The 25,632-nt window shown below is 42.6% G+C and overlaps 1 protein-coding gene across 1 annotated transcript; it reads right to left on the bottom strand.

Moving 5' to 3' along the window:
* Positions 1–1,623: 1,623 nt before the first annotated feature.
* Positions 1,624–25,389, bottom strand: kif3b (kinesin family member 3B). Its single transcript, XM_034078721.2, has 8 exons — positions 25,203–25,389; positions 22,692–24,194; positions 20,758–20,859; positions 18,889–19,011; positions 18,440–18,558; positions 8,699–8,815; positions 8,307–8,412; positions 1,624–1,833 (listed from the first exon to the last, which is right to left on the bottom strand). The coding sequence occupies exons 2-8, from the start codon at positions 24,090–24,092 to the stop codon at positions 1,624–1,626; spliced, it is 2,178 nt and encodes a 725-aa protein (XP_033934612.1). The 5' UTR covers positions 24,093–24,194; positions 25,203–25,389.
* Between the last annotated feature and the right edge of the window lie 243 nt (positions 25,390–25,632).

The raw sequence follows: 25,632 nt of genomic DNA, 5'->3' as shown, positions 1-25,632 counted from the left end.
CAGTGAGAGAGAGACAGTGAGAGAGTGACAGTGAGAGAGTGAGTGAGAGAGAGTGACAGTGAGAGAGAGTGACAGTGAGAGAGTGAGAGAGAGACAGTGAGAGAGTGACAGTGAGAGTGAGAGAGAGTGACAGTGAGAGTGACAGTGAGAGAGTGAGAGTGAGAGAGACAGTGAGAGAGTGACAGTGAGAGAGAGAGTGACAGTGAGAGAGAGAGTGACAGTGAGAGAGAGTGACAGTGAGTGACAGTGAGAGAGAGTGACAGTGAGAGTGACAGTGAGAGAGTGACAGCGAGAGAGAGAGTGACAGTGAGAGAGAGAGTGAGAGAGAGTGACAGAGAGAGTGACAGTGAGTGAGAGACAGCAAGAGAGAGTGAGAGAGAGTGACAACTGAGAGAGTGACAGCGAAAGAGTAACAGTGAGAGAGTGACAGTGAGAGTGAGTGAGAGAGAGAGTGACAGCGAGAGAGAGAGTGAGAGAGAGAGAGTGACAGTGAGAGAGTGAGAGAGAGAGTGACAGTGAGAGAGAGTGAGAGAGAGAGTGACAGTGAGATAGTGACAGAGAGACAGTGAGAAGACAGTGAGAGAGAATGAGAGAGAGTGAGAGAGAGTGTGACAGCGAGAGAGAGAGTGAGAGAGAGTGACAGTGAGAGAGTGACAGTGAGTGAGAGAGTGAGAGAGAGTGACAGTGAGAGAGTGAGAGAGAGTGACAGTGAGTGAGAGACAGCGAGAGAGAGAGTGAGAGTGACAGTGAGAGACAGTGAGAGAGTGACAGTTCGAGTGAGAGAGACAGTGAGAGAGTGACAGCGAGTGAGAGAGTGACAGCGAGTGAGAGAGTGACAGTGAGAGAGAAAGCGAGTGAGAGAGAGTGACAGCGAGAGAGTGAGAGAGAGGGTGACAGCGAGAGAGAGTGACAGTGAGAGAGTGACAGCGAGAGAGAGAGTGAGTTAGAGAGAGATTGACAGTGAGAGAGAGTGAGAGAGTGACAGTGAGAGAGAGGTGAGAGAGTGACAGTGAGAGAGTGACAGTGAGAGAGTGACAGTGAGAGAGAGTGACAGTGAGAGAGTGACGTGAGAGATTGACAGTGAGAGAGAGTGAGAGAGTGACAGTGAGAGAGTGACAGTGAGAGAGAGTGAGAGAGTGAGTGACAGTGAGAGAGTGACAGTGAGAGAGAGTGACAGTGAGAGAGAGTGACAGTGAAGAGTGACAGTGAGAGATTGACAGTGGAGAGAGAGTGAGAGAGTGACAGTGAGAGAGAGTGAGAGAGAGTGACAGTGAGAGAGAGTGACAGTGAGAGAGAGTGACAGTGAGAGAGTGACAGTGAGAGAGTGACAGTGAGAGAGAGTCCTCCCAACTGTTATAGTCCGCTCCATGTCCCGCCCCTCCCCCGTCCAACAGTACAGGAAGCAGCAAGATACATTACCTCATGAGTCAATAATCAGAACCAAAATTAAGATTTCTAAACGATACCGTTGTAATCTGAAGCGGTTTTTGGTACCCAACCCTCCCTGGGACTGATTTGCAATGCCACCATCTACACTGTAGCTATTGTGACAATTGAATCTTGAAACAGTGTCACCATGTCATAGCTCATGAACATTCATTGACCTGGTGGTGCCGGTGTTCCTTACCCAGACTTTGGCTTCTTGAGGCTGCCGCTGGTGGGGGGGGTTGATCCCAAGCTGCTGTGGAAGCCCGAGGCATCCACCTGGATCTCATCCTCGTCCCGCAGAGCGCTCTCCAGAGCCGCCGCCACCTTGGGGGCGATAACGGGCTCCTGGTACTCCTTAGTGGTGCGGGCAGGCAGGTCCATGTCCAGCACCATGATGTTCTCAGCCTGGAGACAGAGCAGGAGCCAGTCAATACAGGGAGCATGGAGAGGAACATCTGTTTCAACACCACTGACAAGCATTTTTATTTATTTGTTCTCATACTTGTTCTGATATTCTGAACAATCTGTGCTATTGTATTAGCTGTAAAGTGTCTCTACTGTAGGCTATTTTTATTATATGTGTACAGCACTTTGGCTCGACCAAAAATCGTTTATAAATGTGCTATATAATTAAAACTTGATTTGATTTGATTTGATATACAGTGGGGCAAAAAAGTATTTAGTCCGCCACCAATTGTGCAAGTTCTCCCACTTAAAAAGATGAGAGGCCTGTAATTTTCATCCATTTTGTTTGAACTTGTTATCAGTAGGGTTGGGTACCGAGAACGTTCCAACATTTCGATTCCAACGGTATCATTTAGAAATGTGAATTTCGGTTCCGCTTTTCGATTCCTGAGGAAATGTTTCTCGCCGCTCTCCGTAGCCTACTGCATGACTGCAGCGGGGCGGGAAATGTAGCGTTGTATCTACATTTCCTACAGTGTAACCTGAGACCAGGGCCGGCCTGTCGCACTGGCATTATAAATGTTCGCCTAGGGCGCCAGATCTGTGGAGGCGCTGCGCTGACAGCTCTGGGAGAAAAAATAAATGTTTTGACCGTTGGTGCTCATCCTAATTTTCGGCCTTGATGTAACAACATTCATAATTAAGTAAATGTAACACCCTTTTCATCCCGGTTACACTTTTCATTTGCCCTGTACGATGGGCGCTGCAAGTGATGAAAATGGGGGATGTTGGCTTATCTGGCAACCGCAGGTCACGAGGGTGCACTGGAACCGGCGCTGTTGTTATTAGCATCTGGTGCTAGCTGCTCTTACGGAAGAAGAAGATGTTTCTACAATGATGTGGAGGGAGAGTCCTCTCCAGTCAGACTGAGAGGCTGATAACTTCAGCTCAGTGAGGTAAAGGACTCTCAGTGTTTAGATAGTTCACTTTAGTCTAAGTTATCTCAGTGGGTCTCAAACGTTTTGATCACAATTTATGTAAACACATATTTCCAAGGCACTCTTTTATAATTATTGGGATAAAACAGGTTTGAAATCATTCCAATGTATACTATAGGACAGTAAACCAGACATATCGTTTTAAACTGGAGAGATAAAAAAATATGCATAAATAAAATAGTAAAATAAGATATGAATGAACAACAAAAATAAAATGCATTACATGTAGGCTATTTGTTATTTAATTATTCAAATGTAAACCGATCTTTTTCATATGGGTGTTTGGAGGTGTACCCCCTAGATCTAGTCTCTAGTAATTCTGCGTGTGCACCAGATTGAAGCATTTTACTTCAAAATGTTCAAACATTTCTTCCCGGTATGCCTGAGAAGGCAGATATGCTTGTTTTTCTCAACAAGAACTGTTTTTAAAAGTTGAACTGTTGTAGCTTCAGGGGTTCTCAGGTTAAAGTTACATAGCAGTGAATATAAATAGACTGATTAATGTGAATATTACTTTAAACTAACCTGTGTAAAAGTTTCTCGAATAAATGTAATTTTTTTGGTGGAAGAAGCATGTATCATTTTTTTACCCTGCCCCTCAAAGAATCGGAATCGAGAACCGTTAAGAACCGGAATCGAAAAGTAGAATCGGAATCGGAATCGTGGAAATTCAAACGATACCCAACCCTAGTTATCAGTATAAAAGACACCTGTCCACAACCTCAAACAGTCACACTCCAAACTCCACTATGGCCAAGACCAAAGAGCTGTCAAAGGACACCAGAAACAAAATTGTAGACCTGCAACTGGCTGGGAAGACTGAATCTGCAATAGGTAAGCAGCTTGGTGTGAAGAAATCAACTGTGGGAGCAATTATTAGAAAATGGAAGACATAGAAGACCACTGATAATCTCCCTCGATCTGGGGCTCCACGCAAGATCTCACCCCGTGGGATCACAAGAACGGTGAGCAAAAATCCCAGAACCACATGGGGGGACCTAGTCAATGACCTGCAGAGAGCTGGGACCAAAGTAACAAAGGCTACCATCAGTAACACACTACGCCGCCAGGGACTAAAATCCTGCAGTGCCAGACGTGTCCCCCTGCTTAAGCCAGTACATGTCCAGGCCCGTCTGAAGTTTGCTAGAGAGCATTTAGATGATCCAGAAGAGGATGGGAGAATGTCATATGGTCAGATGAAACCAAAATAGAACTAGACGTGTTTGGAGGAGAAAGAATGCTGAGTTGCATCCAAAGAACACCATACCTACTGTGAAACATGGGGGTGGAAACATCATGCTTTGGGGCTGTTTTTCTGCAAAGGGACCAGGACGACTAATCCGTGTAAAGGAAAGAATAAATGGGGCCATGTATCGTGAGATTTTGAGTGACAACCTCCTTCCATCAGCAAGGGCATTGAAGATGAAACGTGGCTGGGTCTTTCAGCATGACAATGATCCCAAACACACCGCCCGGGCAACGAAGGAGTGGCTTCGTAAGAAGCATTTCAAGGTCCTGGAGTGGCCTAGCCAGTCTCCAGATCTCAACCCCATAGAAAATCTTTGGAGGGAGTTGAAAGTCCGTGTTGCCTAGCGACAGCCCCAAAACATCACTGCTCTAGAGCAAGGGTTCCCAAACTTTTCAGCCCGCGACCCCCAAAATAACAGTGCCAGAGACTGGTGACCCCCCACTATCACGTGGTGACTGGAAGAAAAAGAAAAACGTGTGCACAGGACGCACGCACTAATAGGCGTATCCAAACACGCGCATAACGACAACACACAAGAACAGAACAGCCTAACAACCATGATATGATTTTACATATAGCAATTTAATATAAGATAACAGCAGAGCTCGTGAGTCAAACTAATCTCCATGTAAATTAGGAGAACATTGTTGCGGTGTAAACTTTAAAGACATAAACTGTAGTAAACATATGAACATTGTTGCGGTGCATATTTACATTTGGGGAATACGCTATGTTTCAGCGTTAATCTCACCTAATGACATACTTGCCAACCCTCCCGATTTTCGCGGGAGACTCCCGATTTCATAGCCCTCTCCCGATTTCCTCCCGAGGTCATATTTCTCCCGCATTTCTCCCGATTTCTGACAAAATCAGATTTACTCAGGACTGTTTCCACTCGGACTTTAATACAGCTACACCATTGTTTGCTCCAGCGGGGTGCAAAACAGCATGTCCTCATCAAGTTTTCCATCAAAACTGTATCTGGCGAAAACAAGCAGTTGGGCAGAGTTTGACATATCTGTGGATTCGTCTAACTGCAAAGCATATTTCCCTTTCTTCACTCTGTCAATCAGCTGACACTTGATATCCTGGGCCATGTCCGTGATGAGCCGGGATATGGTCCCGTCAGACAGCGGCACTGCTTCCAGCTCCCGTGCCTGTTTATCCCCATGCATTGCCCTACTCATAGCGATAGCAGCAGGTTTAATTAGGGTTTCCCCGATTGTGTGTCGCTTTTTTGCCTGTGCAATTAAATATGCCACCTCATATGATGCCTTTTGAGCCATGGTAGGGATTGTTGCTTGGTTAGTTATAACTTCCTTTTGGCCTTGCAATTCTCTCTGCTTTCGGCGGAAAAAATCTGCTGGTTTAGTAGCAAGAGAGGGGTGCTTCGTGTTTAAATGTCTGAGCATTTTTACGGGCTTTAAGCTCTCATGTGCAAGAACCTCAGTGCACACTACACATTGGGGATGTTGTGCTTCATTGATAATGAGGCATGTGAATCCGTACTGGATGTATTCCTCTCGATACTTGCGACACTTGGATGAAGGCTTGTCTGACTGCTTATGGACCGCCTTACGGTTGTTGTTGTCGTCTCCTCCTCCTCCCGCGCAAGAAGTCGACAGCCTTTGTGATGGCGGCTCTCCGCTCTCCTCCGCAGCCTTCTCCGCTGGCCTGTCTGCCTTCTCACTAGTTCGTATTAACCAACGTTTCATTTTGAAAAATGTATTAAAGATCTGTTCAGAAGAACTATACTAGTATAGTTGATGTGTGTTTTACTGATATTTACTGTGGTGCTGTAAAGTGAACTTTGAGCTGCAAATGACTGTCGTAAATCAGTCAGAATCAAAATGCCTTTACTTGTCCCGCTTACCTATTAAACAGACTTACATAATACAAAATGTCTATGCACACGTTGTTATTATTAATAATAATACAAATAATAATTTAATTTTTTTTTTTTAAAACACCTCAGGGGTCACATCAAGAGGATTCTAAAAACATCTCGCGACCCCCACTTTGGGAACCCCTGCTCTAGAGGGGATCTGCATGGAGGAATGGGCCAAAATACCAGCAACAGTGTGTGAAAACCTTGTGAAGACTTACGGCCCGTCTACACTACAGCGTCGACAGCGTCGAAAGCTCCAATCTGCCCATTCACTTTCAATGGGGTGACGTCACGTAGCCGCGCTTTTTTGTCGAACTGAATTGTGGGTAGCAGAGCGGTCCGTCTCAGGCGTCTCCGGCGACAGAAGTTGAACAATGTTCAACAATGTTCAACTTCTGACGCCGGAGACGCCAGCGCCAGCCAATCAAATCCCGTTTCCCAAAATCTGACAGCTGAAGCCGTAGCCAATCAAACTGCGTCTAAGCTGGGAGAGATATCCCGCCGTTCATTTCTATATTTCAAAAAAAGTTGGAGGAGAAACTAACTATCGCCGTAGCAAATCACCCGGTTTTGTATGACCAGACCCTCTTCACCTCCCGGGATACAAACCGGAGGAACCAGGCATGGAGGGAGGTGGCAGAGACAGTGGGGGAAACTGGTAGGTTTTCGCCTGTTTGGGGAGTTTATATATATATTGCTCGCATAAAATCCCCGGGGGTTTTTGCTTTGTATGTCGGGGGCGGGAGATTCATGTGATTGGTTGTTGGTCGTGTTGCTTGAATAAAATCCCCAAGCTCCAGACACGCCCAGCTCCAAGCTATTTTTGAAGCTGTAGTGTGGACGCTCCGTTACAGAAAACGTTTGACCTCTGTCATTGACCAAATACTTATTTTCCACCATAATTTGCAAATAAATTCTTTAAAAATCAGAAAATGTGATTTTCTGGATTATTTTTCAGTCATCATTTTGTCTCTTAGTTGAGGTATACCTAGGATGAAAATTACAGGCCTCTCATCTTTTTAAGTGGGAGAACTTGCACAATTGGTGGCTGACTAAATACTTTTTTGCCCCACTGTACGTACAGATTAGGGCTGCTCAATTAATCGTATTTTAATCGCAATTACGATTATGGCTTGCAACGATTACGAAAACAACGTAATCGAAATAAAAATAAAATTGTCTTTTTATTAGTTTTTCATTTGAATTATACTTAAAGTTCAGGGTAATCAACTGTTAAAAACATACTGTTCACATTTTTTTTCTCTAAATTGATGTTTTCAAAGTAAATGGATAAGCGTTTAATAATTGTGATATAAATTATTAAATTATTTTTGCCATAATCGAGCAGCCCTAGTACAGATGCACATATTGCATTTAAGTATTGAAAATGATGCATGCTTACAGAACACAGGAGTTGATGGTCTACCACAGCCCAGCAAAGTCACACAATAACACAAACTATATAAGTCATTGAGGCAGGCCAGCAACTCCCATGTTCTTAAACTCAAATGACTGTTTCTATAAATGGAACCTTATTTCGTTTTTTTCAGATGTCTTTCCCCAAACTGTACAGAGGGATAATACACTGTCTTTAGGTAAGTAAAGGCTTTACCAGAAACATTAATAGCATTAATTGGGGTTGTTTGTATACAACCCCAATAAAACAATTCAAACTATCCCTTATATTAGCTTAATTGGGGAAATCCTAACCATGATACCTAGTGTACATTCTTTATTCCTGTGCATTTTATAATCCTTATGGATCAATACATATTTACTTAATTTTTGTATTTAATTACAATGCCCAAAACAGACACATCCCCAGGGCATTATGGTCCAATACAAGAACTTAGTTAGTGCATTTAACAAATCAGTGATTACATGTTTCAGAACTTTCTCGAGACTTTCCTTTTTGCTGCTGCCTTTTCTTATATCAAATAAGTACTCATATCTTACACCGCACTGTAACTTTTCTTCCTTTTTAAATCTGTGGTATTCTATTTGAGCTAGATTTCATCTCTATTCTCTTGGCTTTTATATGACTGTTTTCAAATGTCATTTTTAGAACATGTATCTGTTTCACTTTATCTTAATGCTATTAATGTGTCTGGTAAAGCACTATGAATCACCTTGTTTTCAAATGGGCTGTTTCAATAAACTTGCCTTACACTGTTAATTCTGCAATTGTTGGCTTTGTGTATGGTGTCTTCAGTGCATCCAAGCTCAGTGGAAGAGGATAAGCCGTGCAGAACCAAGGTGTCTGTGATTCATATATAAATATTCTCTGGAGGTTTAAGTGTGGACACATGCCCAGTCACCAGTGTAAAGGGGAGCTTACTTTGTATCTCATGTCCAGCCTCATCATCATGGACTTGCGAGCATGGTGACTGAGAGGCCTCCTGTAGCCCACTGCAGACAGAGGCCGGATCATCATCTGCTGGTCACTGACACACACACACACACACACACACACACACACACACACACACACACACACACACACACACACACACACACACACACACACACACACACACACACACACACACACACACACACACACACACACACACACACACACACACACACACACACACACACACACACACACACACACACACACACACACACACACACACACACACACACACACACACACACACACGATGAGACGCGCTGCATACAGCACGGTGGGAAAGGTGAGTTTTGTTATGATTCTGTGTGACTTACTCCTCTAGACGTGTGATTGGCTTTGTTTTCCAGTATTCATCCTCTTCATCAAAGTAAGCCCTGTGGACTATTTTGTTCTTCTCCTCTAAGGGAATGAAGTTCTCGATGATCAGATGCCTAAAAGACGAACAAAGGAGCAATGAGATGCCGTCACACACAGACAGAACAGGAAGTGTTCAGGTGAAACAGAATAGACACACAGCAGCTCAGTCTGTGACTCTAGCCTGACTCTGTATTATTTATTTCACTAAAGAAGGAAGGCTGTGGTGTCATAATATTTTCGTTTCACATTTATTAAACATTCAAATATATTTAAAAGGTATCTGGTGTCAGTATAACTGAAGTCTTACTGGAAAACCATTTCCTCCTTTATATGCTTTATTAAAACGTTAGCACGTTGAATGCTCTATTCTGCTCAATTTGGACATCTGCTCTCTTTCAATAGCAGACCGTTGATTAGGACGCTCTGATTATTGGAGTATTGATTATATGTTAAGTCGTAAAAATCCACGGAAAAAAGTCTCGTCAACTTCAGCTGGGGCCCAAAAAAATATATTTGTCCTTCATCAGAAAACACCATGAAATCGTTTTTTGAATATACACTTTAACAAATGTAAAGGTTAGGAATCTTTAGTCATCCGAAGAAAATAACAGCACAACAGAAGGAAAGAGGTTAAAAGACAGAGAGCTGGAGGACAAAGGAATCATCAAAAGAAGACAGACAGGAAGTAAACACTAAAGGGAACGGCAGAAGAAGACAGACAGGAAGTAAACACTAAAGACCCTCCAGAAAAACGCGATTATGCGATTGCATAATTTACCGCATAATCAGCAAAAGTGCGCAGATTTATCAAAAGGGTGCATAATCCCCGCAGTTAACTCGTCTTGACGTGAAGTAGTGATGATGATGATGATGACGCGATGTCATCAGCTCGCGCATCACAGAAGGTAAACAACACCGTAGAGTGTTTTCCAAGATGAAAAAATCGAATCCATCTCATTTACCGACGAACATTTCTGCTAAAGACCGGGCAAAGCAGTACCCCGATGTCTTGCACGAAAGTGGGGGAAAACATAATGTAAACAAATTTTTTTTCACGATACTGTGTCTCAGGGGATCTTAATATTTAAGAACCTATTAATGTGTTATACCAGATAAACGGAAATAATCTCAGCTAACTGACGATACAAACCATGTGTACCAAAACAAAACACAAGTCTCATAAGAAGCATCTAAATGACCCCTGAGCGAAAAATGCTAACGGACATTGGCACAGAAATCAAGATAAAAGTACCCTTATTATTACTTATCGTAGCTGCACATACAAGATATCCGATTAAAGCTGAGACTCCACAGATTATGTAGGTATATAGTATCATCACTGAGTGATCCGGACTCGCGACAGGGGAAGCAAATACAGTCATCACAACACGTACCTTTACAGAGCTTCTAGGGAGATCGTCTCACCACCGTAGCTGTCAATCTGATCAAAAGACGTGTTCAATGGCATTAAAATGAGAAAAAACGCGGCTGAATCGGTTAATCCATAGGTTTTTAACGTCTATGTATAAAAAAATGATTGAATTTATAATCCAACGCGGATATTTTGAAGTCGACGCGTCAACGTCGTTACAGCACTAGGGAGAAGAATCACCTTTTTTCCGCTTCCCGCATATTTCGCAACTTTTCGCATATTTAGCAACTTCCCGCAATTTCACCGCATAAAATCACATAAAACCCCTGCATGTTTAATCGCATGATCAAGGATTTTTGCCCGCGTTTTTCTGGAGGGTCTATAAAGGGAACGGCAGAAGAAGACAGAAAGGAAGTAAACACACTAAAGGGAATGGCAGAAGAAGACAGATAGGAAGTAAACACACTAAAGGGAACAGCAGAAGAAGACAGAAAGGAAGTAAACGCACTAAAAGGAACAGCGGAAGAAGACATACAGGAAGTAAACACACTAAAGGGAACGGCAGAAGAAGACAGAAAGGAAGGTAGCTCCTCTTAGCCGTCCCCCGGCAACTCCCGAGCAGCAGGGAGGCTGGGTGACTGTTCAGAAGGGGCATAACGCGAAACCCGCAGGTCCCCACCAACCCGTTCACGTATCTAACAGATATTCCCCACTCAGCGAGACACCCGCTGAGAAGCCAACTCTGGTTATTGGTAGCTCTATTATGAGACACGTGAATCTAGAGACCGAAGCCTCCACAGTCACATGCATTCCGGGGGCCAGAGCGGGCGACGTTGAGGCGCATCTTAAACTGCTGGCTAAAAATAAACGTAAATACAGTAGCATTGTTATTCACGTCGGTGGTAATGATGTTCGTTTACGCCAATAAGAATGCACCAAACTTAATGTGGCGTTGGTGTGTAGTTATGCTAAAACAATGACACCGTAATCTTCTCTGGTCCCCTCCCCAATCTGATCAATGATGACATGTATAGCCGCATGTCATCATTTCAGCGCTGGTTGTCTTGGTGGTGCCCAGCAAACAATGTGGGCTTCGTAAATAATTGGACAGCCTTCTGGGGAAAACCTGGTCTGATTAAGAGAGACGGCATTCATCCTACTTTGGAACGTGCAGATCTCATTTGGGCAAACATTTCAGGGCTTTGTGGACTTAATCCATGACAAACTCGAGTTGAGACCAGGAGGCGGAGTCGCAGTCTTACACGCTTCTCTGCGCTCTCTCCTAGGCAGTCACCCATAGGAATCCCGAACCCAATAAAATACCCAATATTAGCGGTGTGTGTGTCTGCCCAAGGACAATTTAAGGTAAAACCTAATAGAGGTGTCATACATAATAACCTAATAAAAGTAAATGTAACAACTACTACAGTGCAACAAAACAGGAAGATTAAATGTGGTCTCTTAAACATAAGATCTCTAGCATCTAAAGCAATATTGGTAAATGATTTAATATCAGATTATAATATTGATATATGCTGTCTCACTGAAACTTGGTTGAGACATGAAGAATATGTCAGCATAAATGAGGCCACTCCACCCAGCCATGTCAACACTCATATTGCTCGAGGCACGGGCCGAGGAGGTGCAGAAATCTTTGACTCAAGTTTACTTATCAATACTAAACCAAAATTAAATTATACCTCCTTTGAAAGTCTCGTTTTTAGTCTTACGCATCCGACCTGGACAACTTTGCAGCCAATCGTATTTGTTACAGTGTACCAGGTCCTTATTCAGAATTCTTATCAGAATTCTCTGAGTTTTTATCAACTTTGGTTCTTAAAACAGACAAAGTAATTATCGTAGGTGACTTTAATATTCATGTTGACAATGATAAAAATAGCCTTACTGTTGCATTTAACTCTATATTAGATTATGTTGGTTTCTGTCAGAGTGTAAATAAACCAACCCACTGCTATAATCACACTCTCGACCTTGTTCTGACTTATGGTATTGAAATTGAGCAACTATTAGTCGAATCGCATAATCCTGCTTTATCCGACCATTTCTTAGTAACTTTTGAAGTACTATTACGAGACTACAAAGCATTAGTCAAAAGCTCCTGCAGCAGAAACCTATCTGTTAGTGCTATAGCCACATTTAAGGAAGAGATTCCACCAATACTTAACTCGATAGCATGTCTGCATGTAAGGGAGGAAACTTATACAAAATGTATACTACCCCAAATTGATCATGGTGTTGATAGTGCTACAGATGCGCTGCAAATAAAATTAGACTCTGTTGCTCCTTTGAAAAAGAAGAAAATAAAACAACATAGATTAGCTCCATGGCATAATGCCGAAACCCGCAAAATAAAGCAAAAGTCGAGACAACTTCAAAGGATATGGCGTTCCACTAAACTTGAAGAATCTCGTTTAAATTGGCATATTACTCTCAATGAATATAAGAAAGCACTGCGTAAAGCGAGAGCAGCCTACTACTCTTCATTAATAGATGAGAATAAGAATAATGCAAGATTTCTTTTCAGCACTGTAGCCAGGCTGACAGAGAGCCATAGCTCGATTGAGCCTTCTATTCCCATAGCACTCAGTAGTAATGATTTTATGTGCTTTTTTAACGATAAAATTGTTACTCTTAGAAACAAAATGAATGACCTCTTGCCTTTGACCAGTATAGTGTTATCAACAGCTCCCGGAATCGTAAGTTCTAATATTACACTAGATAGTAAACTAGAATGCTTTTCAGCCATAAACCTTGAACAATTAAATTCAATGATTCTCTCTTCTAAACCATCAACGTGCATGTTAGACCCAATTCCAACTAAGCTGTTGAAGGAAGTTTTTCCATTAATTAACACTTATTTATTAAATATTATGAATATGTCTTTATTATCAGGCTATGTTCCGCAATCATTCAAAGTAGCAGTGATAAAACCGCTTCTTAAAAAGCACAACCTCGATCCAGAGGTTTTAGCCAACGATAGACCTATTTCTAATCTTCCGTTCCTCTCAAAGATTCTTGAGAAAGCAGTCGCAAAACAGTTGTGTGATTACTTAAAAAACAATGATTTATTTGAAGATTTTCAGTCTGGCTTTAGAACACATCATAGCACAGAGACAGCTCTGGTTAAAGTCACAAATGACATTCTAATAGCCTCAGCCAAGGGACTTGTCTCTATTCTTGTTTTGCTCGATCTTAGTGCTGCATTTGATACTATCGATCATGATATCTTATTGCAAAGACTAGAGCACTTAGTTGGCATACAGGGAACTGCTTTAGGCTGGTTTAGGTCCCATCTATCTGAACGCTCTCAGTTTGTACGTGTTAACGATGAATCTTCCACGCAAACCAAAGTTAGCCATGGAGTGCCACAGGGCTCAGTGCTCGGACCTATTTTGTTCACATTATATATGCTTCCGTTAGGCAATATTATAAGGAATCATTCTGTACATTTTCATTGTTATGCGGATGATACTCAACTATATTTATCAATCAAGCCTGATGAAATTAATCATCTAAATAAAATTCAAGACTGCCTTAAAAACGTGGATGACCTTACATTTTTTTATGTTAAACACGACCAAAACTAAAGTTATTGTACTTGGCCCGAAGAATCTACGAAACAAATTATCTAAAGATATACTAACTATGGATGGCATTAATTTGGCCTCCAGTGAGACTGTAAGGAATCTTGGTGTCATATTTAATCAGGATTTATCCTTTAACGCCCACATAAAATCAATTTCAAGGACCGCCTACTTCCATCTACGTAACATTGCAAAAATCAGGCATATCTTGCCTCAAAACGATGCAGAGAAACTAGTCCATGCATTTGTTACTTCAAGGCTGGATTATTGTAACTCCTTATTATCAGGGTGTACCAAGAAGTCAGTCAAGTCGCTTCAGCTGATTCAAAATGCTGCGGCTCGTGTACTAACCAGAGTTAGGAAAAGGGACCACATTACTCCTGTTCTAGCTGCCTTACACTGGCTCCCTATAGAACACAGGATAGAATTTAAAATGATTCTTCTCGCCTACAAAGCCCTTAATGGGCAGGCGTCATCTTACCTTAAAGAACTCATTATACCCTACTGTCCTACTAGGGCAGGGGTGGCCAACCAGTCAGAGGTTAAGAGCCACATTTGTTCTATGTTACTGCAAAGAGCCACATCAAACACACAGTCACTGATACCGCTTGTTTCAGTTTTTTGTTTTCTGGAGACAAGATTTCAACCTGATGCATTTTTGTGGCATTGGGATATATATTCTTTAAATCCTCTGGAGCAGAGAGAGGAGCTGTGGATTATTGTTATTGATTAATGCATCAGTGTTTCTTAGGGTCAAAAACACTAAACTCACAACTTAAAATGAAAGCGTTTAGTTTATTTAATAAAAGAGCACATGTTCAATGTGAAAAGTGACAGTAGTTATAGATTATTTGCAATTTGGTGCTATATATATATATATTTAAAAAAAACAATTATATATATTTTTTAAACACCTTGAATTTCAGGGGGGGGCACGGGGCTCCGTTGGCGGGGCGCAGCGCCCCTCCAAGACAATGGTAGGGGAAACACTGGATAGTGTTTAATCAACGATAGGTTTTCCCCCCCCTCAAAGGTGATTGGTTCACTGCATCGCAGGTATTATTGTGATTGGCTCTTGGGCCACATCAAAATTAGACGCGCTGTCATCCTCTCATACTGACACCACACATACACACCGGGAGTCGGGACGAAAGTAACATGGGACGAAAGTAACACGGACGAAAGTAACGGAGCGATTTTATCCGAGCCCAAACAACTTTGACAGGCTGTTTTTAACATTATTCAGACTCAGCTCTCTGAACTAAAAGCTTCTTTTAAATGTTGAGAAAACCAAGGTAATGCTCTTTTCTAAAGCTAAAAGGGAAACTTCCATCTTATATCTGCTCCCTGATCTCACGGAAAATTGTAAGTGGCTCCTGCCTGAGATCGAATGCTGTGGTTTTATTAAATGTGCCAACTGCTAGGACTGTCTTAGGGAAGACAGCTTTTAGATGTGCAGCTCCTCTGTCTTGGAATAGTCTGCAAATTAAATGGAAACTGAACAATCTGGTGCCACTAAATGTTTTTAAAGCTCGGTTGGATGCTACTCAATCGGAAGCTATTGGTACCTGCTTATGTGGATAGTTATGTACATGATGCTGGATGATGTCCTTTTGTTGTTCTGTTTATGCTTTTATGTTTCATGTGGAACTACTTGAGCAGGTCTCCCTTGAAAAAGAGATCAATGATCTCAATGGGATTTATCTGTATAAATAAAGGTTTGAAATTAAATGAATATCCTCGTGGATTCATCTTCCTATTATAAAACACATGCATTTCCAAACATTTGGACTACCTATGTTGCAAATGTATTATCTTTTCAATTTACACACGGCATCTATTGCACGTCTGTCCGTCCTGGGAGAGGGATCCCTCCTCTGCTGCTCTCCCTGAGGTTTCTCCCATTTTTCCCTTTAAACTGTGGGTTTTCTCCAGAAGTTTTTCCTTGTACGATGTGAGGGTCTAAGGACAGATGGTCTAATGACAGAGGGTCTGAGGACAGAGGGTCTAAGGACAGAGGGTGTCGTATTGTCATACTGATATTCTGTACAAACTGTGAAGTCCACTGAGACAAATGTAACATTTGTGATATTGGGCTATATAAATAAACATTGATTGATTGATTGATTTATTGAAGTAAACACACTAAAGGGAACAACAGAAGAAGACAGAAAGGAAGTAAACACACTAAAGGGAACAGCAGAAGAAGACATACAGGAAGTAAACACTAAAGGAAACACAATATGAGCTCTGGCCGTGTTTAAATGGAACAGAAACTGAATATTTGAAGTTACGTTGCTGTCGCCGCAGTTCCAGCCGTTGGTGCGCAGAGGAGCTGTATTATTTTGTCTCATCGCTGTGATACGATAATTTTCAAATCAATGAAATCATGTTAAAATCTATATATTGTGTCTAACGATTGATTTATTGAGTAAGTTGCTTCAGTTTCCTCCTGCCAGGCCGACAGTGTGATATGCAGGGCTGCCCCCTAATAGTCCACTAATCCCTAGTCTTAATCGAGCAATTTTTCATTAGTCGATTATATATATATAAAAAAAAGAGAAGCTCCATCTGTATGCATGTGCTATGAGTGTCAGCCGGAAACCCACTCAGACTTCTTTCCGAGCGGAGCCTGGCCATTAAAGGAATGGTATGCTCATGACACTCATTTTTAAATAATTATCATCCGATAAAACAGACCAGTCTCTGCCAGTCTTTTTTTTTTTTTTTAATCCGATGACATTATCAGTGATTTTAAACTGATTATATACCGAAATAACATCAACACTGTGGGCGCCGCCATTTTCCGGACGTGACGTAAACCATGCGTTTTCGAAGACACGTTGATCTCCATGTTATTTACTGTAGTTTCTCTCTTCAAATATGCCTCACTGTATGGCGAAATATTGCCACAATTCTGATAGGAACAATCCACGGAATGCTCGGTTCCATCTGTTGCCAAAAGGTAAGCGTAAGAAGTACATTCGGAGGCAGTGGCTAGCGAAATGTGGCCGGCCCGAACCGAAAGATTCACAGGCTCATGTATGCAGCGAACATTTCAAATGTCCGGACGACTACTCTGAGAGTATGATAACACATAACATGGGATTTATGGAACAACCATTACTTAATGGAGATGCAGTACCATCGGTCTTTCTGGTGTCATCACCGACCAGGACACCAGTTCGGCCAGTTGAGAAATCGCCCTCTGCAAGTGTGAAGCGACGGAGGAGCAGAAGTAGTGCTCGGAGTAAGAATAAGGTATGTTATAGCGCATTCCATTGCAGCGGCTAGCCCCGTTTTAACGTCCTTTAGCGTCCAGGCCAGGACAGTTTTTGGTGGCCTTTCCATATAGCGTAGTACCGGCTAGTGTGTATTTTCCCCCAGTGTCGAATTCCCTGTGTAAACGTATGCAATCCAAGTCGTCTGTGAACAGTTTATTTTCAAGCTCTTCTAGCTCATGACAACACATGTTCATAAGAGGATTGTCCATGGCTACACACCGATCGCAAGTACACCACTCATGTACAGGTCTTCCTACTCGCCTCCCGAAATCAATTGCACGAGTAAAGGGATCGTCTCCAGCAAGATCACCGCGCTGTTCATCCTGTCACTGTCCCTGGATTCCTGACGGTTCTGACTACTTGGCTCGAACCTGTATGGCTGAATTCCCCCATCCAATCTCTTCACATTGGTCAAAACTTCTTCCTCTGCTGACGAGTCCGAACTCAAATACCCCGCCATGTTTCCGTGTGTTGACAAAGTGAACGCATGGATGACGTCACGACCATCACGTGACTACTGAAAATGGCAAAAATGGCGGCGGCCAGACGGAATATACAGGTTTTGATAAAAAAGAGCTATAAAATCATTATTTACCGGGGAATATCGCTGATTTCTTCAGGGTATGGTTTAAACATAATGTTTCACTAAATACTGAAGTTTTGATTAATTATCTAATGAGTGGAGCATTCCTTTAAGTTAATTTGGTCGAGCAGGAAATCCAAAGTGTGGATCTTTCTGAGCGAGTAAAGGACGAGTCCCACAAGGTGACATGCAAACTACGAAGGCAAAAAGTCTCCTCCATATCCACACCATCACAGCGCAGCTTCCTGAATGCTGGCTTCATAACAAACAGGGAGCTGTGAAGAGAGAGGTTCCTAGAGAGAGAGCCGGGGAATGCTACAAGAGAGAGCTGACGGAGTATGTGAGTGAGTTATTTAATTATTTTGGCGTGGTTAACCTGTGATCGTTATATAAACGTAACAACGTAAATGTCCCCTCTGTGGGACTAATAAAGGTATTCTGATTATTAATAAACTCCCGGATAAAAGACATACAAAGCCTCCCTGTGTTCCTATAGCGAGACGTTACAATATAATCATTCTGCCCTCAGAAAACGATAAAGCTTTCATGTATACTGCTGCGTCCGTGCGCTGTGACTCATGCGCTCTCTACATTTCATTTCCATTTCAAAGGTTCATTATAACAGTTTTATTTTATATTTGATGTGAAGCACAACGTACCATGCTGTTATAATAACGCTCTTTATCAACCATTTTGGGAGAAAAAAATTATAATTAAAAAAGTATATATATTTATAATCATAATTGATCATAAACGTGCGACGATTAGTCGACTAATCGCCTTAATTGACGACTATTGGTCGACGAGAAACATCTTTAGTTGAGGGCAGCCCTAGTGATATGCAGACTGCGTACTTGAGTTTGAGGTCTCGGGTGAGCTCGTTCTGGGTCTGTTCCAGCTCCTGCCGCTCGTTGATGTGCGCCTCCTGGATGTCGTGGATCTCTGCCTTCACTGCCTGCAGCTTGGCAAACAGCTGGAGGACAGAGAAGGAGACAGGAAGCCATGGTCCATTAACCATGATGGAAAAAGTATTTTTATAATATTCAGCCTTAAAAATGGAATATCCAAATGAAGCAACAAAGCCTATGGGGTATTCTTGCTTGATTTTAAATACAACCTGTCATATATACTTGCAAAGCATTTTATCAACAGATATATAAAGCCTCACAAGTTCTGAGCGCCAGGTTTTTAAAACGTTATAGCCATGCGGTACCATTACAAGAAGTGCTCCTTTTATGTACTAATATATTGATTGTTAACAGCTAAAAGAAGCAGGACAGCCATGAAAGTTTGGAGCTGCTACCTTCTTCAGCTTCTTGGTTTTGATGTCGACCTCCTGCTGCAGAGAACTGTACGTCTCCTTCAGCTCCAGAGTCTCCTCGTCTCGACTCTCCATCTGCTGCTGCATCTCCCGCTCTCGCCGTTTCTGGGAACACACACACACACACACACACACACACACACACACACACACACACACACACACACACACACACACACACACACACACACACACACACACACACACACACACACACACACACACACACACACACACACACACACACACACACACACACACACCCACACACACACACACACACACACACACACACACACACACACACACACACACACACACACACACACACACACACACACACACACACACACACACACACACACACACACACACACACACCAGTTAAGCTTGATAGTGTCAGGTAAAATGTTCCTCATCCAATGTAATGCCCTACAGGGCCCATAATGCATTATAAGGACTACAGACACACAAGGGATGGGAAATTGCTACTAACATCCAAATGCTAAAGCTACATTAGCAAATAATAGGATTTCCTAGGCTTACTGTCAACGGACTTTCAAATTGTCAAACAATACGTCTGATGTTGAGCCTGGGGCTGGGCCCTATTCTTCATGACATACGAGTTCATTTCCTTTGATTGGTAGAGATAAGCACACGCCTGGGTTTTTCGGTCTTTAATGATAGATTACATTTGAAAATCTACATTCGTTGTTAGGGCAAGATGTCCTTAAACCCTTTCCTGACTCTTAAACCTGATTTGATACTTGTTCTCGACAGGCTCTGTTGATATCTTCTTACCTCATTGTTTCACTGAAGCATCAGCACCATCAGCACCATCTCTACATCCTGAACTCTGACCTGCTGACCTCCTGCCCTATAACCCCCTCCCCCTGCCGTTCTCTTTCCTGCCATAGATTAAAGCAGCAGTATATTTTGCCCAAAAAAATGATTGGTGCTATTTTTAAGTGACACTGGTTTTATTCTGTCTGATTCCGTTAAAGCATCTGAGGACGCTCCCAACAGGATGAAGACACGGATGTGTTGTTTCAGATCTAAGCAGTGTATCTGGGACAGAAAGATAGTGACACAAGTCTTGCAGTCTACACCTGGTGCCCACAAAGCATCGGGAATGATTTCATCTCATCCTGACAGCATTCATTACCATTGTGTAACAGTTTGTGTATTTGTGCTGAACCTTCTGGGGTGAAGGTCTGGGACACAAACCAAAGGGAACATTATACATTTTAAGTTCTGTTTTTGCTCTTCTTTTTCTACTTTACATGTACACAGTGTACTTCTTACACATTTACTTGTACATTGGTCACTTAAAACATTCTCTTGCACTATTTTAATTCTACTCTGTTTCTTTTGCACTCATATATTCAAGTAGCATTATTGAAGGAGCCTGGGACTTAAGTGTTTCATTCCCATAACTACACTGTAGCTTTTGTGCATATGACAATGAAACCTTTGAAAAAATAGTTTTAAAACGTTCTTATATCTAAAATTAACAAAAGTTGACCAAACTTGTCAGCGCTGACTGCTGCGGAGTAAGCCGAACGTTTCAGGCAATGTCCTCCCCTTGGTCTCCCCCTTTCAACTCTCCAAAAAAGGCACTCTGGCCCAATACATAGCTTTGTCAGTGGGCAACGTGAGTGATACCTCAGGCCCCAGCAGGGAGGTTCTGTTTTGCTGTTATAAGTACAAAATAAACTATCTTTATGCATTTGCCCCTCCCCCAGCAACAAAGCAGCTTTCCTGTTAGCAGCAAGCCATTGCTGACTGACATGTGACCTTCAAGCCATTGCTGACTGAAAGCGTAAATCATATTACGGGAATGTGGTGTACCTGCTCCGTGATTTCCTGCCTCTTCAGCTCCAGCATTTTCTGTTGCTCATTGGTGTGATCCACAATGTTCTTCCCCCCCACCAGGAGCTTACTCTCCATCGCCTGGGTTGAGAAGAAAAAAGAAGAAGATGAAACCAAGTCCCATTGGGGAGAAGAAGCATTGACAACTGACACATTTCATCAGCAAATACAAAAACAGTTTGGCCAGCAGGGTATAATGAGTTTATCCACTGTTTGTGTTTATAGAATCCAAAGAAAGAGAATCTGAATTTGGAGTCTATCAATTGTATTCAGGTGCTTTACTTAAAGGGGACCTATCATGCAGAATGCACTTTTGTACGTCTTATACATGAATATGTGTCCCCGGTGTGTCAGGGAACTCACCAAGTGTCAGAAAACACAACCCTCTCTCTTTTCCTCCGTACCCAAATCTCTAAAAAAGGGGCTGCAACGGATCTGATACAGACTGATCCAGATTTGAACACTGTCCTGACGTCAGGACGGTGGTGCTACGGCTATTGGTCAATTCTCCACCTATCAGGGGAATGAGAGGTTGGGCCACGGCCGGCCATTGCCGCTCGAAAGCGATGGATGTAGTACATATGCCAGGCCTGTAAGTGGCGCTGTTGTCTGCCACAAAAGCAGCGAGGAAGACTTCCCTTACATGGTTGCCATGGTTGCCCTTCTGTTTATTCTCCGCTGTGGCTCTTTTTCTCTCTCCCCGAGGCAAGCGTTTGCGCCTCCTGCTTTAAAACAAATGAATAATGACTCTATATAATCATATGTAAGGGATAATGTGCAGCGACGCGGTCATTATGGGGAAAAGAACACCGACAGCTGATCAGGAGCCCGACACGAGGCGGAGGGATCTAGGTCGGCTTGTCGGTGTTCTTTTCCTCAGTAATCTTTGTCTTTTCCCCACATTCTCAACAAAGTAACGACATGACTCCCAATATTATGTGAAATGCTTTTATGGATTTAGAAAATGATTTTATTGATTTAAAAAATAATTGTATGTATTGATTTAAATTGACATGCATCCGCTAAGAAAAATAGTCCGTTGTTACTGTTTGAACTAACGTAGCAGTGGCAGGAACTGCTTCGATAGTGTTTTTGAGGAGCTTTTTGATTACAGATTTGAAAACATCGTTGCTTGCTTTAAAAGTAGCACAATTCATTATGTCAAACCTTGGGAAGTATCTAGATATCCCTGCCCTAATGCCAAAGTAACTGCCAACTCCCCTCTCCTGCAGGGGGGCGTGGTCAGTTGCAGCTCACAGAATCAGCCCTTGCAAAAACAGGGCTGGAAAGAGCAAATAGAGCGAAATGAGGCATGGCTAAAATGCAGGATCTGTTTGGTATTTTGAAAAAAAATAAAAAATTATATAGGCATGGCCCTACAATATATGTTTCAAATATAGCATGATAGGTTCACTTTAAGTAGTAGCACTAATACAATATTGTCAAAATACTAATTTCAAGTAAAAGTGCTGCATTTAGAATCTCACATAACTCAGTGAAAGTACAAAACTATTATCAGCAAAATGTACTTAAAATGTACATGTGACATTCCTAGATCATATTGTTGCATCAAGTAGCATCTTACTGTTGTAGACAAAAAAAGTTCTGATTTACCTTTTGTGAAATATTTTAATAATTTGACTCTTCTGTGACAGTTCGTCCATTAGTTTAATTTTAAGATATGCATTTTGTAGCTAAAGCTGTTTAATAAATGTAGTGGAGTAGAAGTATCAAGTAGCATTACATGGAAATACTCTAGTAAAGTACATTTACCTCAACATTTGACTGGAGTACAGTTCTTGAGTAAATGTACTTAGTTACTTCCCACCTCTGAAGTCTATGCTACATCGTTTCCTCTCAAATCAAATCAATCAGTCACACGGGATGTACAGAAAAAGTTTGGATCAGCCCACCTTCACTTTGGCTGACAGCATCTCCCCGGCGTCCTTCTCCCTCTTCAGGTCTTCCATCTTCTTCTCTTTCTCTTTGAGCAGCCGGAGTTTCTCCTCAGCCACCAGACTGTGATCCTCCATGATGGCTTTTCTCTCGCTCTCCAACTTCTCCTGCTGCTCCCGCCAGTAATCCCCTTTATCTTCCCCTTCTTCCTCATCCTCCTCCGTCTCCCCTTCCTCCAGATCCTCACCGTCGCTCCCTTCCCCACCCCTCCTCCTCCTCCTCCTTTTTTTCTTTCCGGAGCGCTTCTCCAGCTGTTCCTTCAGCCTTGCGATCTCCTCCTGGAACTCCCTCAGCAGGGCATCTTTGGGGTCCTCATTGATACGTGGTTTATTTTTAATGTTCTTAGCCCTGTTGGAGTAGCGCAGCGTTGTCAGTGTCTCCTCCAGGTTGTAGGATGCAGGGCCGATGTTGGCCACCATAACTGTGCGGGCATTTCCCCCCAGAGAGTCCTGCAGCAGGCGGGTGAGTTTGGAGTCTCGGTACGGGATGTGGCTGCTCCTGCCGTCCACCAGAGATGATATGACGTTCCCCAGAGCAGAAAGCGACAGGTTGATCTTCGTGGCTTCTTTGAGCCGCTCCCCCTGAGCACCAGTCTTGGTCTGTCTTTCACTTCCTGCTAGATCTACCAGGTTCAGTTTGCCCACTCTGATATGGTTCTCCCCATCCACACCCAGCTCACTGCACTCCACGGTGATGACGAAGATAGCATGAGAACGGGAGCTGTGTTCATTCATGTTCGTGGAACCCACTGATCGATTCTGGTTGCCCACGTTCATGACATGTTCAATCTCCCGCACGCTCTTCGTGACAAATGAGGAAAGGTCTTTCACATACACACCGGTGTCAGGCCTCTCTCTGAGCTCGAGGCGGCGGGTCTGGTCTTTGGAGAGCAGGTCTTTGATCTCCTCCTGGTAGATTTCTAGATACGATGCTCTCACCAAGTACTGCTGATTCTGGGAGCGGGATATGTGAGTGAAGACATGCTCAAATGAGTTTGGGATCACCCCTCTCCTCTCTGGATCATTTCTCACCCCCTCCATGGTGTATGTTTTCCCTGTACCCGTCTGACCATAGGCAAAAATGGTCCCGTTGAACCCAAGTAAAACTGAGTCCACCAGGGGCCTGAAGGTTTCATCATACAAATCTATTTGTTTAGAGTTCCAGTCGTATACTGAATCATAAGTGAAGACTTTGGGGTGTTCATTGGCAGCAGCCTCCCTAGGGTTTCTGACAATTATTTGGCCCAGTTTCACGTCGACAGAGACGACCCTTTCAAACTTGGCTGCCTTTTCTTTTTCATTCATTGGGCGACAGCGGACCACCACCTTGATCGACTCCGAGCTCTTGCTTTTGGACATGTTGCAAAGCGGCTGCCAACACTACACGGCCTGGCACTCGTAGGCTTTCTTCCAAATGCACCTTCAGGAATGGTTCACCAAAACAAGGTCCCACACCACAAACTGTTAGGGAAAACACATTCAATGGTTAATACAGATCTGCAAGGAAACACTCATGGTGACTCACAACCTTCACAGTAAATGCATCACACACATGTTTACAGTCAGGCTGGAAGAATCAATAAAGTTCAATGTCAAAGCTATTGACAGACTTCTTATTGAGATAGTTAGCTATCATGACACTGACACCTGTACTGCACTGTACTAATCTTTAGTCTTGACAACTCCTTATATCTGTGGAAACACAAGCGTAGGTAAAGCCTAATGATATTTTTTCCAGATGTTACAACACACCCGAGACATTATTATGTTAGATTTTAGTTGGCCCAAATAAGACATATTTTCGCTATGTTACTTAAGTGCAGAGGTGGGAGAAGTACTCAGCTTTAATTTACTCCAGGTATAAAGTCTGATTTAAGACTTGATTGTATTTCACATCATTAATCCAAATATGTAAAGAAACTAAAGGTATTAAATACATGTAGTGGAGTTAAAGTACACTATGTAACTCTGAATTGTAGTGGAAGTACAGTATTTAAGTAAGTCTACTTAGTTACTTTGCACCACGGCTTCTTATGTATTATACACACAGGGGAGCCACTACACCGTTTTAGCTGACTAACTGCATGTAGCCCGTTAACCGGCAAAACTTCGCTGTTAGAATTCCGGGCTATACAATGACAACACTGCGTCCGCCGTAGCAGGTTTATAACCCGCGGATTAATAGCTGCTCAATGGTTTTTTTAAAGAAGCGTTTGGCAGAGCTAACCACCGTTAGCTTATGCCAAATGCAGACCATAACGAGACCACAAAACCGGCCTAGCAACGACAAACACTGGTAACCGAAGCCACAGGACTGGTAGCATTACCTGGCTATCGCTAGCAGGAGGGGCATAAATCCATAAAATATATAACCATACAAAAATGTAAAAATCACATTAGTCACATTAAACCGTTGTAATACAAACACAGCGTTTTACAGAAGACACAAATATGTCGATAAAGACTTACCAGCGGCAAGCTAATCAGAACTCCCAGTCAGCCATTAGCCGCTGCTCATCCCCACAGCGGTCCCGCAACACGGTTGCCAGATTCGAACACATATCCCCGTAAAGAGGTGCGTGTGAAAACACATTAACCCGTATAAAAAAATGCGCTTCTAAAATGAGCATGTATTTTAGAGTTAAGCACACACTCTCAAAAAACGTAAAACGTCGAATGTGAATAACAAGGCGTTAAACGCAACACTAGCATTATGAAGAATACAGATGCAGGGTTCCCTGGCTTAACTGGCAACCAGGTCTCAACATAGCTTAGTATTATCAGCTGATTCCACCGTACTCACAGCTAAGCTTGCACTCACGGATGTAAACAGAGGCGGTTTGTACTTAAAACAAAATAGTGTGCATCACTTTAATGTTGGAAAACATTATACAAAACA

The sequence above is a fragment of the Pseudochaenichthys georgianus genome, unplaced genomic scaffold (genome assembly GCF_902827115.2).
Source record: "Pseudochaenichthys georgianus unplaced genomic scaffold, fPseGeo1.2 scaffold_471_arrow_ctg1, whole genome shotgun sequence".
Classification (NCBI taxonomy): domain Eukaryota; kingdom Metazoa; phylum Chordata; class Actinopteri; order Perciformes; family Channichthyidae; genus Pseudochaenichthys; species Pseudochaenichthys georgianus.
Note: the sequence above shows the minus strand (reverse complement) of the source record. Positions and strands in the feature narration are given on the sequence as shown.